Source organism: Lactuca serriola, chromosome 9 (assembly GCF_051521515.1).
Source record: "Lactuca serriola cultivar US96UC23 chromosome 9, Lser_US96UC23_V15, whole genome shotgun sequence".
Lineage (NCBI taxonomy): Eukaryota > Viridiplantae > Streptophyta > Magnoliopsida > Asterales > Asteraceae > Lactuca > Lactuca serriola.
In genome coordinates this window covers 35040137-35052971 of record NC_136416.1, presented here as the reverse complement: position 1 = coordinate 35052971, position 12835 = coordinate 35040137, and the positions used below count along the sequence as shown (strand labels likewise).

General features: G+C 35.5%; 2 protein-coding genes across 6 annotated transcripts; one reads left to right on the top strand and one right to left on the bottom strand.

Moving 5' to 3' along the window:
* The first annotated feature begins 7118 nt into the window (after positions 1-7118).
* On the top strand, positions 7119-9891 carry LOC145072089 (pre-mRNA-splicing factor). 5 transcript variants are annotated; one of them, XM_079018459.1, is made up of 8 exons: positions 7119-7291; positions 7752-7803; positions 7962-8096; positions 8200-8796; positions 8900-9052; positions 9123-9214; positions 9294-9362; positions 9476-9891. In XM_079018459.1, the coding sequence occupies exons 3-8, from the start codon at positions 7967-7969 to the stop codon at positions 9860-9862; spliced, it is 1428 nt and encodes a 475-aa protein (XP_078874585.1). In that variant the 5' UTR covers positions 7119-7291; positions 7752-7803; positions 7962-7966; the 3' UTR covers positions 9863-9891. The 5 variants fall into 5 exon arrangements, with proteins under 5 accessions (XP_078874585.1, XP_078874584.1, XP_078874587.1 ...); XM_079018458.1 differs by having other exon boundaries at positions 7911-8096; positions 8200-8787; XM_079018461.1 differs by having other exon boundaries at positions 7911-8096; positions 9513-9891.
* Positions 9892-11078: 1187 nt separating this feature from the next.
* LOC145072090 (PLAT domain-containing protein 3-like) lies at positions 11079-12014 on the bottom strand. Its single transcript, XM_079018462.1, has 2 exons — positions 11826-12014; positions 11079-11738 (listed from the first exon to the last, which is right to left on the bottom strand). Exons 1-2 carry the CDS (start codon positions 11901-11903, stop codon positions 11250-11252), a joined length of 567 nt encoding a protein of 188 aa, XP_078874588.1. The 5' UTR covers positions 11904-12014; the 3' UTR covers positions 11079-11249.
* Positions 12015-12835: the final 821 nt, after the last annotated feature.

Genomic DNA, 12835 nt, shown 5'->3' with positions numbered 1-12835 from the left:
GCCCCTTGTGTTATTGAGCTAGTCAAAATGGTATTGAAAGACTTAGATTAATATATATATATATATATATATATATATATATATATATATGTGTGTGTGTGTGTGTGTGTGTGTGTATGTGTTTAATGGTCAAAAGATTGGCCTTGGGCCTTGGGGCTCTTGGGGTCTCATTGACTAATTACATTATATATATATATATATATATATATATATATATATATATATATATATATATATATATATATATTAATTCCGATTTTGACTTTTATTATCTATTAAAAATCTGTTAAATTCGTTTTAACTGTTTTGACAGTTATTTTCGGTTGGCAGTTTTTGGAGGGAAAACCAGTCACTCTATGCCTATAAATAGATCACCAAAGAACAAATTTCGGGTTCAGAAAAACCATAGAAATATTCCTCATATAAATTCGTATTCAACATGCAATGAAGGGAACATAGTGAATTTCGTCAGAATCAAGAGAACATCTTGGTTGATTGTTGTATCCTCTTGACAGATCCCTACCAAGGAAATTTCTGTCTTAGGACACTGCAAGGCAGGCCTCAATCTCTTCAATTTCCTTATTATATTTCTGTGTAATCATCAAACAAGTATGTTTCCTGTAAATTGATTCTTGTATTATATATATATATATATATATATATATATATATATTTGAATTTCGTTTGTTTTATTTCAATTAGATTTGTTGATTGCATACTTTGTAATAACAATCTAAGACAGAAATCAAAGAGTGAAGAATGGATCAAAATTCCATAATCAAAACACATGTGGAAAAGCCTGAGAAATTCAAAGGCTCATATTTTCGGAGATAGCAGCAAAAGATGTTGTTTTATCTAACAACTCTTCATGTTTCCAATGTTCTCACTGATGATTCTTCCTCTCCTCCCTCTGGTATAACCACTGCAGAAGGAACAACACCACCAAGTGAAGCCCAATTGGCAGAACATCAAAGGGCAGTGGAAACTTGGAACACAAATGAATATAATTGCAGAAATTATATTCTGAATGCCCTGGATGATTCTCTCTATGATATCTACTCTACCATGACTATTGCAATAGAGATATGGGAATCACTGGAAAATAAATACAAAACAGAAGTGGCATGTTCCAAGAAATTTGTGATTGGAAAGTTCATGAATTTCAAGATGGTGGATACCAAATCTGTCCTCAAACAAATGGAGGAAATTCAAGTCATTGCACATGATCTTGAAGTTGAAGGTATGGGTATAAACTCTAACTTTCTTGTTGGTTCAATCATTGGAAAACTTCATACTTCTTGGAAGAATTTCAAATTATATCTTAAGCACTTAACTGATGACATGAATTTTGAGCAACTTGTGTTGAGAATTCGTGTGGAAGAAGATAACAGATTGAATGAGAAGGCAGATGCAAATTCCTTGGAACCAAGTGCAAACTTTGTTGGAGAAGCAAATACTTCAAGGACAAAGCACAAAAACAAGAAAGATAAGCAAGGATCCAAAAACTCTTTCAAAGATGGCAAAAATCATGGCCCTAACAAGAAGAATTTCAAGAAGAATTCTGGTCCATGCTATGTTTGTGGCAAAACTGGACACAAGGCCAAAGATTGCAGATTCAGGAGGGGTCAAGGAGGAAACAATGGAGGAAATAATGGAGGGAACAATGGAAACAATGATGGTAATTTTGGTGGAGGAAGTTCTGGTCAAGTCAACATGGTTGAATCACCAAATCAGTTTGTTGTTGTGATTCAAACCAACATGGTTAACAATTGTGTGGATTGGTGGATTTGTATTAGAGCCACAAGGCACATTTACAACTCCCGAACTATGTTTTCTACATATCAGAAAGTCTCGGATTCTGAACCAATGTTTATGGGCAATGACTCTACTGCAAAAGTTGAAGGAAAGGGAAAAGTGAAGTTGCAACTAACTTCTGAAAAAGAACTCATTTTAAGTGATGTTTTGCATGTTCCTGAAATTACTAAGAATTTGATTTTCGGTCCTATTCTTAGTAACAAAGGTTTCAAACTTGTATTTGAGTATGATAAGTTTGTTCTCACCAAGGGTGGGGTGTATGTTGGAAAGGGATACCTTAGTGAGGGTCTCTTCAAAGTCAGTGTCTTACCTTTGTACTATGGTGTTGAAACATCAAACAATGATGTAACCAATGTTAATGCTAATGCAATAATTGGAACTACTAGCCCCTTTTCTATGTATATGCATGATCCTTCAATTTTGTGGCATTCTTGTTTGGGACATGTCAATTTTCGTTCTATTCAAAGAATGGAAAAACTTGGCATGTTACCAAAATGTTCATTAGATAAAAACATAAAATGTGAGGTTTGCGTAGAATCCAAATTTTCACAACTTCCTCATAAATCAGTTGAAAAATCTAATGAAATACTTGGCTTAATCCACTCTGATTTATGTGATTTTAGAGCAACACCTACAAGAGGAGGAAAAAATTATTATATATCTTTTATTGATGATTGCAGCAAGTATGGTTATATTTATTTGTTAAATACCAAAGATGAAGCCTTGAATTATTTTAAGAATTACAAGGCTGAAGTTGAAAATCAACTTGACAAAAAGATCAAAATTCTAAGGTCTGATCAAGGAGGAGAATATGAATCCAAAGACTTTGCTGAATTTTGTTCTTTAAATGGTATTATACATCAAACAACTGCTCCATATACTCCTTAACAAAATGGAGTGGCAGAAAGAAAGAATAGAACATTGAAAAACATGATTAATCCAATGTTAATTACTTATGGAGCACCACATAATTTGTGGGGAGAAGCATGTCTTGTAGCAAATTCAATACTTAATAGAATTCCTCATAAAAAGAGTGATAAATCACCCTATCATATGTGGAAAGGGAGGTTACCCTCTTATAAAAGGATGAAAGTGTGGGGTTGCCTTGCTAAGGTACAAGTACCTCTTCCCAAGAGGACTAAACTTGGACCAAAAACCATAGATTGCATCTATCTTAGCCCTGCCATAAATAGTGCAACCTATAGATTTCTTGTATTTAAATCACATGTTGATGATATCCATAACCACACCATCATGGAATCAGTAGAGGCTGAATTCTTTGAAAATATTTTTCCTTTTAAAGATAAAGGGAAAGAGATCACCTGCTCTAGGAAAAGACCTCTAGATGATGGACTAAATGATACCATTCCAGACAAAAGTTTACAATCAAATGAATAGATTTCTTCTAAGGTTCAAGAAGATAACTTAGAACCCAGAAGAAGCAAATGGGGAAAAATAGCCAAAGATTTTGGACCTGATTACATGACCTATGTAGTGAATAAGGAACCACAAACCTACAAGGATGCTATGGATTCATCTGGAGCTCCCTTTTGGAAAGAGGCAATCAAAAGTGAGATCGATTCCATTGTCCAGAATAACACTTGGAAATTGGTAGATTTGCCACCTGGGCAAAAACGAATTGGGCACAAATGGATATTCAAGAAGAAGTTTAGACCTGATGGTACCATTGAGAAGTACAAAGCTCGTTTAGTAGCTAAAGGGTATCGTCAAAAAGAATTGAATGGACTTTTCCCGTATTTCGACCGGAAAATCTAACAGAGACATTACTGCGGAGATTCTTACCAAAAAATGAGACATTCCATGCCCTCGAAGAGTGCTTTGCCGTGCTAGGTCACTGACATATCCTTTTTTGTCTTGATTTTTTCCCAAGAATGGATTGGATCGAAACTCCTTTCCTGTCGAAGCCCTTTGTGTCTGTATTAATTTCTGACCGCACAGAATCTCCATAGCCAATTTTCCATTTTTTATTATGAAATCAGAGGGTGCTGCCTTTGGTACTACTCTTATTTTACACGATCCAGGAACTTCCATTACGACTTTGCAGTCCTACACCACTGCATCAGGTTCGTTGTCCTTTGTTCACCCGAAACCATTGTTGCTCGGTTCTCCTTTTTCAAATGGGAAGGCTTCCCGGACACCTATTCACCTGTTACAAGAATTACATCAATTCGCACATTAGTAGCAATTGCATCCATTCACAATTTGGAAATACACCAAATGGATGTGAAAACTGCCTTCTTGTATGGTGAACTAGATGAAGAGATATATATGAACCAATCTGAAGGGTTTGTAGTTAAGGGTCAAGAAAGCAAAGTTTGTAAGTTAGTTAGATCACTTTATGGACTAAAACAGGCTCCAAAGCAATGACATGAGAAGTTTGACAACACATTACTCTCTAATGGATTTAGAATTAATGAATGTGATAAATGTGTTTATGTCAAACAATACATGAATGCTTGTGTCATTATATGCTTGTATGTGGATGATATGCTTATAATGGGTACTAATTTGGATGTGATCAATCAACCTAAGAAAATGCTACACTCCTCCTTTTCCATGAAAGACTTGGGAGTAGTAGATGTGATCCTTGGTGTAAGAGTTTAAAGAAGATCAGATGGTTATACTCTTACTCAGTCCCATTATATTGAAAGTGTACTTAAGAAGTTTGGACACTATGATGACAAGCCGGTAGTCACCCCTTTTGATCCTTCTAGTCATTTTAAGAAGAATAAAGGTGATAGTGTAACTCAGTTAGAATATACTCAAGTTCTTGGTAGCTTAATGTATATTATGAATTGTACTAGACCGGACTTGGCTTATAGTGTAAGTAGATTGAGTCGTTACTCCCACAATCCTGGGAAAGAACATCGGTATGCATTAGTGAGAGTGCTTAGATATTTAAAGCATACAATGAATTATGGGCTGCATTACACGAAATATCCTCCTGTTCTTGAAGGGTATTGTGATGCAAATTGGATTTCCAATACTTCTGAGGCAAAATCCACAAGTGGATATGTGTTCACTCTTGGTGGAGCTGCTATCTCTTGGAAATCATCTAAGCAAACTGTGAATACTCGTTCTACAGTGGAAGCAGAGTTTGTCGCCTTAGATAAAGCTGCTGAAGAAGCAGAATGGCTTAAAAGCTTCCCAGAAGGTATTCCTCCGTGGTCTCAACCTATTACTGCCATTAGCATACATTGTGATAGTATGACTGCTCTTACTAGAGCACAAAGTCAGATATACAATGGCAAGTCGAGACACATTAGGCGCAGACATATTACCATAAGAGACTTGCTGAAGAATGGAATCATTTCCATTAGTTACATAAAGTCAAAGGAAAATATAGCTGATCCCTTGACAAAAGGCCTTAGTAGAGAGCAAGTTCTCTTCACATCGAGGGGAATGGGCTTAAAGCCAACACAATGAGTCACCACCCGACGGAAACCTAACCTAGCAACATTGGCGATCCCATGGTCTAGGTTCAATAGGAAAACTAGTTAGGGAAGACTCAAAGAAGCACTAAAACAAAGGTATGCTCACTCCTATGATATTTATTTTGTGTTTTTCCGTTGATGATATAGAGATGAATTCTTTATTCTTAATAATGCTGATAGCTTTTATAGTGGAATAGTACGGATTGTTCCAGATTAGCATTACCTATGTGAGATGGATGTGAGGTCACATCTTTGGGAGCTGATATGGCTAAGCTCTCTAAAAGTCTCATGAAGAAAGGATTGTTCACGACCGAAATGAACACAACGGTAAGAAATGATCTATGCTTAGCTATGATATGTGTGATACTTCTTGTTTTCGATTCTACTATAACAAGTGGTCAGTTCAAGAATCTAGTTCACTACCCACAAAGTAGATCCAAGTAGTACTCACTATGAAAGGTTCAAGTTTTACAACACCTATTCAGATGCATGTCACATCTTACTTCCATTATTTGAATATCAAAGTTCACTTATTTTCTATTCAAATGTGGGGTATTCTTGGAGTTTGAATAGAAAATGTGGGGTATTGTTGGAACTTTGTTAAATGGAAAACTCTCTATATGGGACTTGTCCCACATTGGAAGAAAGATGAACTTTATACTCCCTTAAAAAGCCTTATACTAGTTGTTTACTAATTAGATCAAAGGCTTGGACTAGAGGGATTGGGTTGGATTTGGTGATTGGGCTAGTCAAAATGGTCTTGAAAGACTTAGATTAATATATATATATATATATATATATATATATATATATATATATATATATATATATATATATATATATTTAATGGTCAAAAGATTGGCCTTGGGCCTTGGGGCTCTTGGGGTCTCATTGACTAATTACATTATTATATATATATATATATATATATATATATATATATATATTAATTCCGATTTTGACTTTTATTATTTATTAAAAATCTGTTAAATTCATTTTAACTGTTTTGACAGTTATTTTCGGTTGGCAGTTTTTGGAGGGAAAACCAGTCACTCTATGCCTATAAATAAATCACCAAATAACAGATTTTGGGTTCAGAAAAACCATAGAAATATTCCTCATATAAATTCGTATTCATCATGCAATGAAGGGAACATAGTGAATTTCGTCAGAATCAAGAGAACATCTTGGTCAATTGTTGTATCCTCTTGACAGATCCCTATAAGGGAAATTTCTGTCTTAGGACACTGCAAGGCAGACCTCAATCTCTTCAATTTCCTAATTATATTTCTGTGTAATCATCAAACAAGTATGTTTCCTGTAAATTGATTCTTGTATTATATATATATATATATATATATATATATATATATATATATATATATATATATATATATATATATATACTGGAACAAGTTACAAGTTGTTTCCTTTTTTCCTGAAAATATTGGTGTGTTTTCAAGACCACGGATATTAGACGTAATGAAGAGAGAGAAAGATAAATGAAATTAAGGAAGAGGATTTGAAGATGGTGATGATGCTTTCTGAAGGTGAAATAAGGGTGGGAAACAAAGAAGATGAGGAGTGAGTTGGGGTTGGGTGTGTTAAGGTATAACTTTTTTATTTTTATATATAAAAGAATTGTAAATAAGTATAAGAAAAAAATAAAAAATAGAAAGGATAAATCAGTCTTTTTATACCACTGTGTAACTTTTACCAACCATAAGGATGCATTCTATCAATTGTTTTTATCAGGGACAAAAAGTGAGACTTTGACCAAATCCCATGGACCAAAACTGTAACTTACTCTTTAGTTAGTTAAAATTAAAACTGAGGAAAAGGGAAAGCCAATCTGTCGTCGAATTTAATCGAAACGATACTCCGAAGTCCAAACAAAGAACCCTAGCAATCCACACCCTCTGTCCCTCCTCTCGCCGTGGAATTCTCCACCACCGCCCGTCTCCTCTTCTGTTTCCTTCACCGTTGCCATTCGCCTCTGTCTGACATCGTTCACCAACTAGGTACCTTTATTTGATTATTAATTTGGGTTTTTGTCGGTATGTGCGTATGTTAGATTCACAGAGCGTAGATCCATTAATTTTTTTTGCGCTATTGAGTTAACTGTACGGCTTTGGTTGGTTCTTTGAGTATTTCAGTCTGTCTGGAAATTTTGGTTGTAAACTGGCTTACAGGCTCGACTATAAAACATGGTAACTATTCAAGAGCCTACGGTCGAGCTTTGCTAAATTTTTTTTAAGAAGCCCCTATAGAACTAAATTGCCTTGTTTAAATCTCAAACATCTTGAATTTAGGTAGGCAAGATCCTCGTCTTCTCAAACGGTTTTATGTCTAAGCATCCATGAGTGAAAATAGCTCTCAAGCTACTTCGCACGTTTTGTAGGCTTATCTATGAACACAGTCTTAATATGAAGTACTTTAGATGGAATGATTAAAAAAGCTGTGCATTTCTTGTGATTACAGGATACTATGTTTATGACAAGTATCAGAACATTATACCAAAATTGATTTACAGGTATATTAATCATTTTGACATTGTATTTATACCCTGCTGAGAGCTATAAACTTTCTAATGCAATTTTGGTGCTATATGGTTTGATCTAACATCACACTATCGAGAAGATTACTGTGTATGTACACTTTCTGATGCAATTTGGTGCTATATGACATCAGCCAATATGGATTCGGACTTGCATTCTCCTGTGGATAGTGGTGGAGCTAAAGCAGCATTTCATAAGCCTTCAAATGATTCTTCAAACAGAAAGTATCGCCGTAGGTCTCCAGTGAGTGGCTCTTCTTCTTCAGATGGTTAGTTTTCTTTCTATGAATTTTGTCATGATTATGAACTCCTTTTGGGTGCCTTTACATTGAACAACAAGATACAAGATAATGACATGGTTTTGATTTCCAGTGGAGCCCACCCGTGACCGTAGTTCTACCCCCACCCATTCCTTGCAAAGGAAGGATGACAATAGGGATTACAAAAGAAGCCGTTACAGCAGTTCAAATTCAAACAGACATTCTGATCGAAGATCTTATAATGATCGTAGGCATGATGATCATAAAAGAAGGGACAAGTATGCAGATGAAGATCAGAAAAGCTTTCATAAGGGTTGCTATAGTGATAAATACTCCCGAGATAGATCAGATGGTTCAGGACATAGAGGTAGGGATAGGGACAAAAGGGATGAAAAAAGAGACTACCCAAGAACTTCCAAGGGTGGGAAAAGTGAATCATTACCTACTTTTGAGGAGTCTAGGGGACATCGATCCGGACATCATAATCATCATAAAGACACTTCTTGGAGGGATTCTAAGGAGCTTGATGACACCAAATATGGAGGAAGGTTTGAAAAGGGAAAGTCCTACAATCAGGAGGGTAGGGAACTTAAAGACCGACATTTCAAGGAACCTAAAGAGCTAGTTGATGATAAAACTGTTTTAGCTGCAAGGAAGTCAAAGTTTAGCATGGATAAAGATCCAGAGTTCAGCAAGGATGGTAATTCAGGTTACTAACTTTGACTTTGACTTTTTTTTTTTTTTTTTTTTTAATTTTTGGACCCAATTCTGAAGTCGGCTCTGTTTTTTAACTATGAATATTTTTAATTTAGGTTCAAAGCATGTGGGTGTCGCCAATGAAGTCCAGTCTTCAAGTTCAAAACAGGGTCAAGAGTTTGTTGGTAAAGCGACCGTAGAGCAAGAGTTTGTGAAGGATTCTGATATAGATGCTGCAAAAATAGCTGCAATGAAGGCTGCAGAGTTAGGTATGTATATATAATCTTATTGGTTCTAAGGATTTTTCCCCTATTGAATTGAATTATATGTGTTGAACAGTGAATAGAAACCTGATTGGAACGGGCATCATGTCAACTGACCAAAAGAAGAAGCTGTTATGGGGGAGTAAGAAGAGCACAGCTACCGAAGAGGTATACTATGATTGATTATATACTTTTTTCCTACATGCTTGAATCTTATTTTTGCTGATTGGGATATGTATAAATGCAGAGTGGCCATAAGTGGGACACATCCATGTTCTCTGATCGGGAACGGCAAGAGAAGTTCAAGAAACTCATGGTACTTTTACTTTTTGGTTTTTTTTTTTTTTTCTTGTTTTCTTTTTATTATTTATCCACTGCACTGCACAGCACAGCACAATAGGTGTTTGATGATACTGACACATGTTTTAGAGTCTGAGGTTGTATTGGTACATATGGCCAATTGTAGGGTGTAAAAGTGGACCCCAAAGCGGATGTTCCGGATGCCACTCTTGCAGAGAAGCAGAAAGAGCTTCAGATGGACTTGGAGAAACAGTACACTGCTGGCCTTCGTCGCAGAGATGGCCGTACTGTTGGCTTAGGCCTTTGATCTTCTTCTACTTATTATACATGTTTCTTCTACCTCCTCCTCCTCCTCCTCCTCCTCATCATCATGCTTCTTTTAAACTATGTGTCCCTTTTCAAACTATGATTCTAATCGGTAGTAATCACAACTCTTATCTCATGCTATTGCTTTCTGGTAAAAAGGTAAAAAATGTTACATCTACATTTGAAATTATGATTCTGTTGTGGACATAGATGTTTTATTGCCGTCTCATTTACTTTCATCCTTTGCTTATGTGGCATGCCATGTCATGATTCAGAATGCCTACATGCTGAGCTGTGCAATCATATGTGCTGTGCTTGTTATGTGTTGAGTTGCAATTTTGAACCAGTGATTCAGTATTTTTTGAAAGTTGGTTTCATTTATTTTAAGCAAAAGAAGTGGTTATGGGTAGAAAATCTGGCCAAAGTCATCAAATACAGTAAAATTAGTAATGTTTATTTTTTTTTTCTCTATAATAAATAGTTAGTTATTACTAGTATTAATTAACATATGTTTTTATAGATGATTTTATATTTTATATTTAGTGTTTATTTTATAAAGTTGTAGTTTACTTTGTTTTGGATGAAACGTAGAAATACACATCTTATGTGGTCGTTATAAGAAAAACCTTTGCATTAAAACCGTGAATGATGAAAAAACATACATTGAAATGAACTGTTTAATTTTATCCAAATGGTTAGAAACATAGGTTTATTGCCTGTAAATCCAATGGCAGAAATACACAAAAACAATCTTATCTATCATTGGGACACTTGTGGGAAAATGCCTAAATCATGACTTTAATTTTTCCCTATTAATTTGGTCCAAATTTACGGTTAAATGATCTTTTTGATTACTTATAAATATTAAGTAACGTCACAATCGGCTTAAATAGCCCATCTGAAGTAATTGCATATTGAACAATGACATATAATGCGCGTTCTCAAAAGTCAAAACACAAGATTAATCCTTTAGTTTTGAAGGCTGTGTTATGTATGAGGTGTTGGAGACTTATTTTATCAACTTGGAGCTTGATTTCGAAGAAGAGGATGAAACCATCCAACTAGTCACCAAAGATAAAAGATAATGAAGACAATAACTTATTTTCGTCCAAAAAGGTTATTTAAAGTGAAATGATGACGTGGCCATTCCATATGATTAGCCACATCGACGTCAATTGCCACAACCATTCAAAATCAACAGATAATAGATCATTTAACGAAAAAGTTGATATATGTCTTTTAATGTTTTTGATCTTTATGTAGGATTTAATCTGATAAAAGTTCCATTATTGCTACCAATCTACCATGCCAATGTATTTAATTTGGTCAATACATCTTTCAATAAGTTACTTAATACCTTAAGCAATATATTTATTAACTAAATACATCAACTTAGTAAATACTATAAAAAGTAAGATAAAACTAGTTGACAAAAACATTGATATTACCTTAACCCATTTCTTTTGAAACCAACTATGTTGGATCTTATTCTAACATACTGGGTCCCAAATTATTGGCAAACAAGTGGCATACAACGTAACAGCTCACTTTTCTGCACATAATAATTACTAAAACATAAATCCTCTACCAACCCCATTTATTTTCGCATCCGAAGAACAGATGAAGAATTGGACTCCAGTATCACGTGGCCACCACCGACTCTGCTACGGGTGGAAGAATACTCACAGTAGTTTCTGATGGCCGTCAGTTCATACGGCGAAGTATCGGTGGCCAACCACTGCTCCACGGTAAACTCCTGCTGTGCACACGGTGTATGAGCTCCAGTGGTGGTGACCTCTACATAGTTACAGTACCATCCATGGTGATCTCCGGTCCCATCCGACGTCAAATTCATCTCACACGGTGGTCCGGTCAAACATGGTCCTCGGCCACTAAATATGTCGAGGTTGCTCCGCTCGAAATAATCATAGTCTGAACCCATCAAGCCACCCCAAGCCTCGATGTCGTTGATCCTTATGCCATAGCCAGCTGCATCATATAGTGTCAGAGTTATTTTGGAGTCCGTTCCACCTTTCCAGACTGAACCAGTTCGTACGTAGACGGTGTACACGCAGTCTGGATCATCCTGCAATATATGATTAACAAAAACTGTTAGTGGATGTAATATGAATCGGTGAGGGTTGGCCGGTTTGGATTGGGTGGGCTAGCTTACTGATCGGCAGACGGTGGCTATGGCGATGAGAATGAATATGGTTGTGAAGAAGACATGGTTGACTGGAGATGTGGCCATGTTTGTTCTTGATGAGTCCTATGTGATAGCTTTTTGGGATTTGTTTGTATTTGTATATATTATAAAATGGGGTTTGGTAGGGAAGTATATATATATGTTCTAGAGGGATGACAACAATGTGGTAGGTATTAGGTTCAAGTTTATGGACACATGCTACCAATTTATTTGGTTATCATGGCCGTCGACATATTAAAATTGAACACTCCTCTACTTTGAAAAGCTTAGTAAAAAAAATAAAACGTATTATATTTTATTGGTATATTAGAATATTCTATTTTTATCCGGATTATTCTGCTGTTTCTTTCTAACACATTATATTTTGAAAGATATAAGCAATTATATTGCACTCATTTATTTAGTTTAATTTTATTTATTATGACATTGGCCTCAAAGAGACTTGGCTCAATTAGTTATGGACAACATGATTAATGTTGAGATAAAACAAATGACAGTGATTGTATTGATCCGACTCCGAGTCACGACAATGACATAGTTTTTCCTTTATTGCAGTTTCCCTCTTTTAGGGGAGCTCCGTGTTGATCGTTTTCTGATCTGAGCAGATAACAGTACCTGATTTAACTTTTATACGTACATTGAGCTTATGGCTGTTTGGCTGTTTGAGGTTTCCGAGATTCAACATTTTGAGGTTTGGGATAAGGCAGTACTTTGGAAATTTATCTTGTTGTAGTATTGAAAATATCTTTGTATATGTATAGGGGTGTTCGTTTGGATGGATTAAGTGAATTCAAATTAATCCGATCCGATTAAGTGAATTCAAATTAATTTCGGTTTTCAAAAAGAAGATCCAAATAGTCCAAACTAAAATCAAATCCGATCCGATCCAACCAAATTATAATTCGGTTGGATCGGTTTTTACAATTCGGTTTTCAAGAATCAAGACATTTCAACAAATATATAACTTTAGTATTAAC

Coding starts and splice junctions, on each gene's coding strand:
- LOC145072089 (XM_079018456.1), top strand. CDS start 7,952: ATGACATCAGCCAATATGGATTCGGACTTGCATTCTCCTGTGGATAGT. Junction 9,215..9,293: donor AGAGCACAGCTACCGAAGAG/GTATACTATGAT, acceptor GTATAAATGCAG/AGTGGCCATAAGTGGGACAC. Junction 9,363..9,475: donor AGAAGTTCAAGAAACTCATG/GTACTTTTACTT, acceptor CACATGTTTTAG/AGTCTGAGGTTGTATTGGTA.
- LOC145072090 (XM_079018462.1), bottom strand. CDS start 11,903: ATGGCCACATCTCCAGTCAACCATGTCTTCTTCACAACCATATTCATT. Junction 11,739..11,825: donor TAGCCACCGTCTGCCGATCA/GTAAGCTAGCCC, acceptor CATATATTGCAG/GATGATCCAGACTGCGTGTA.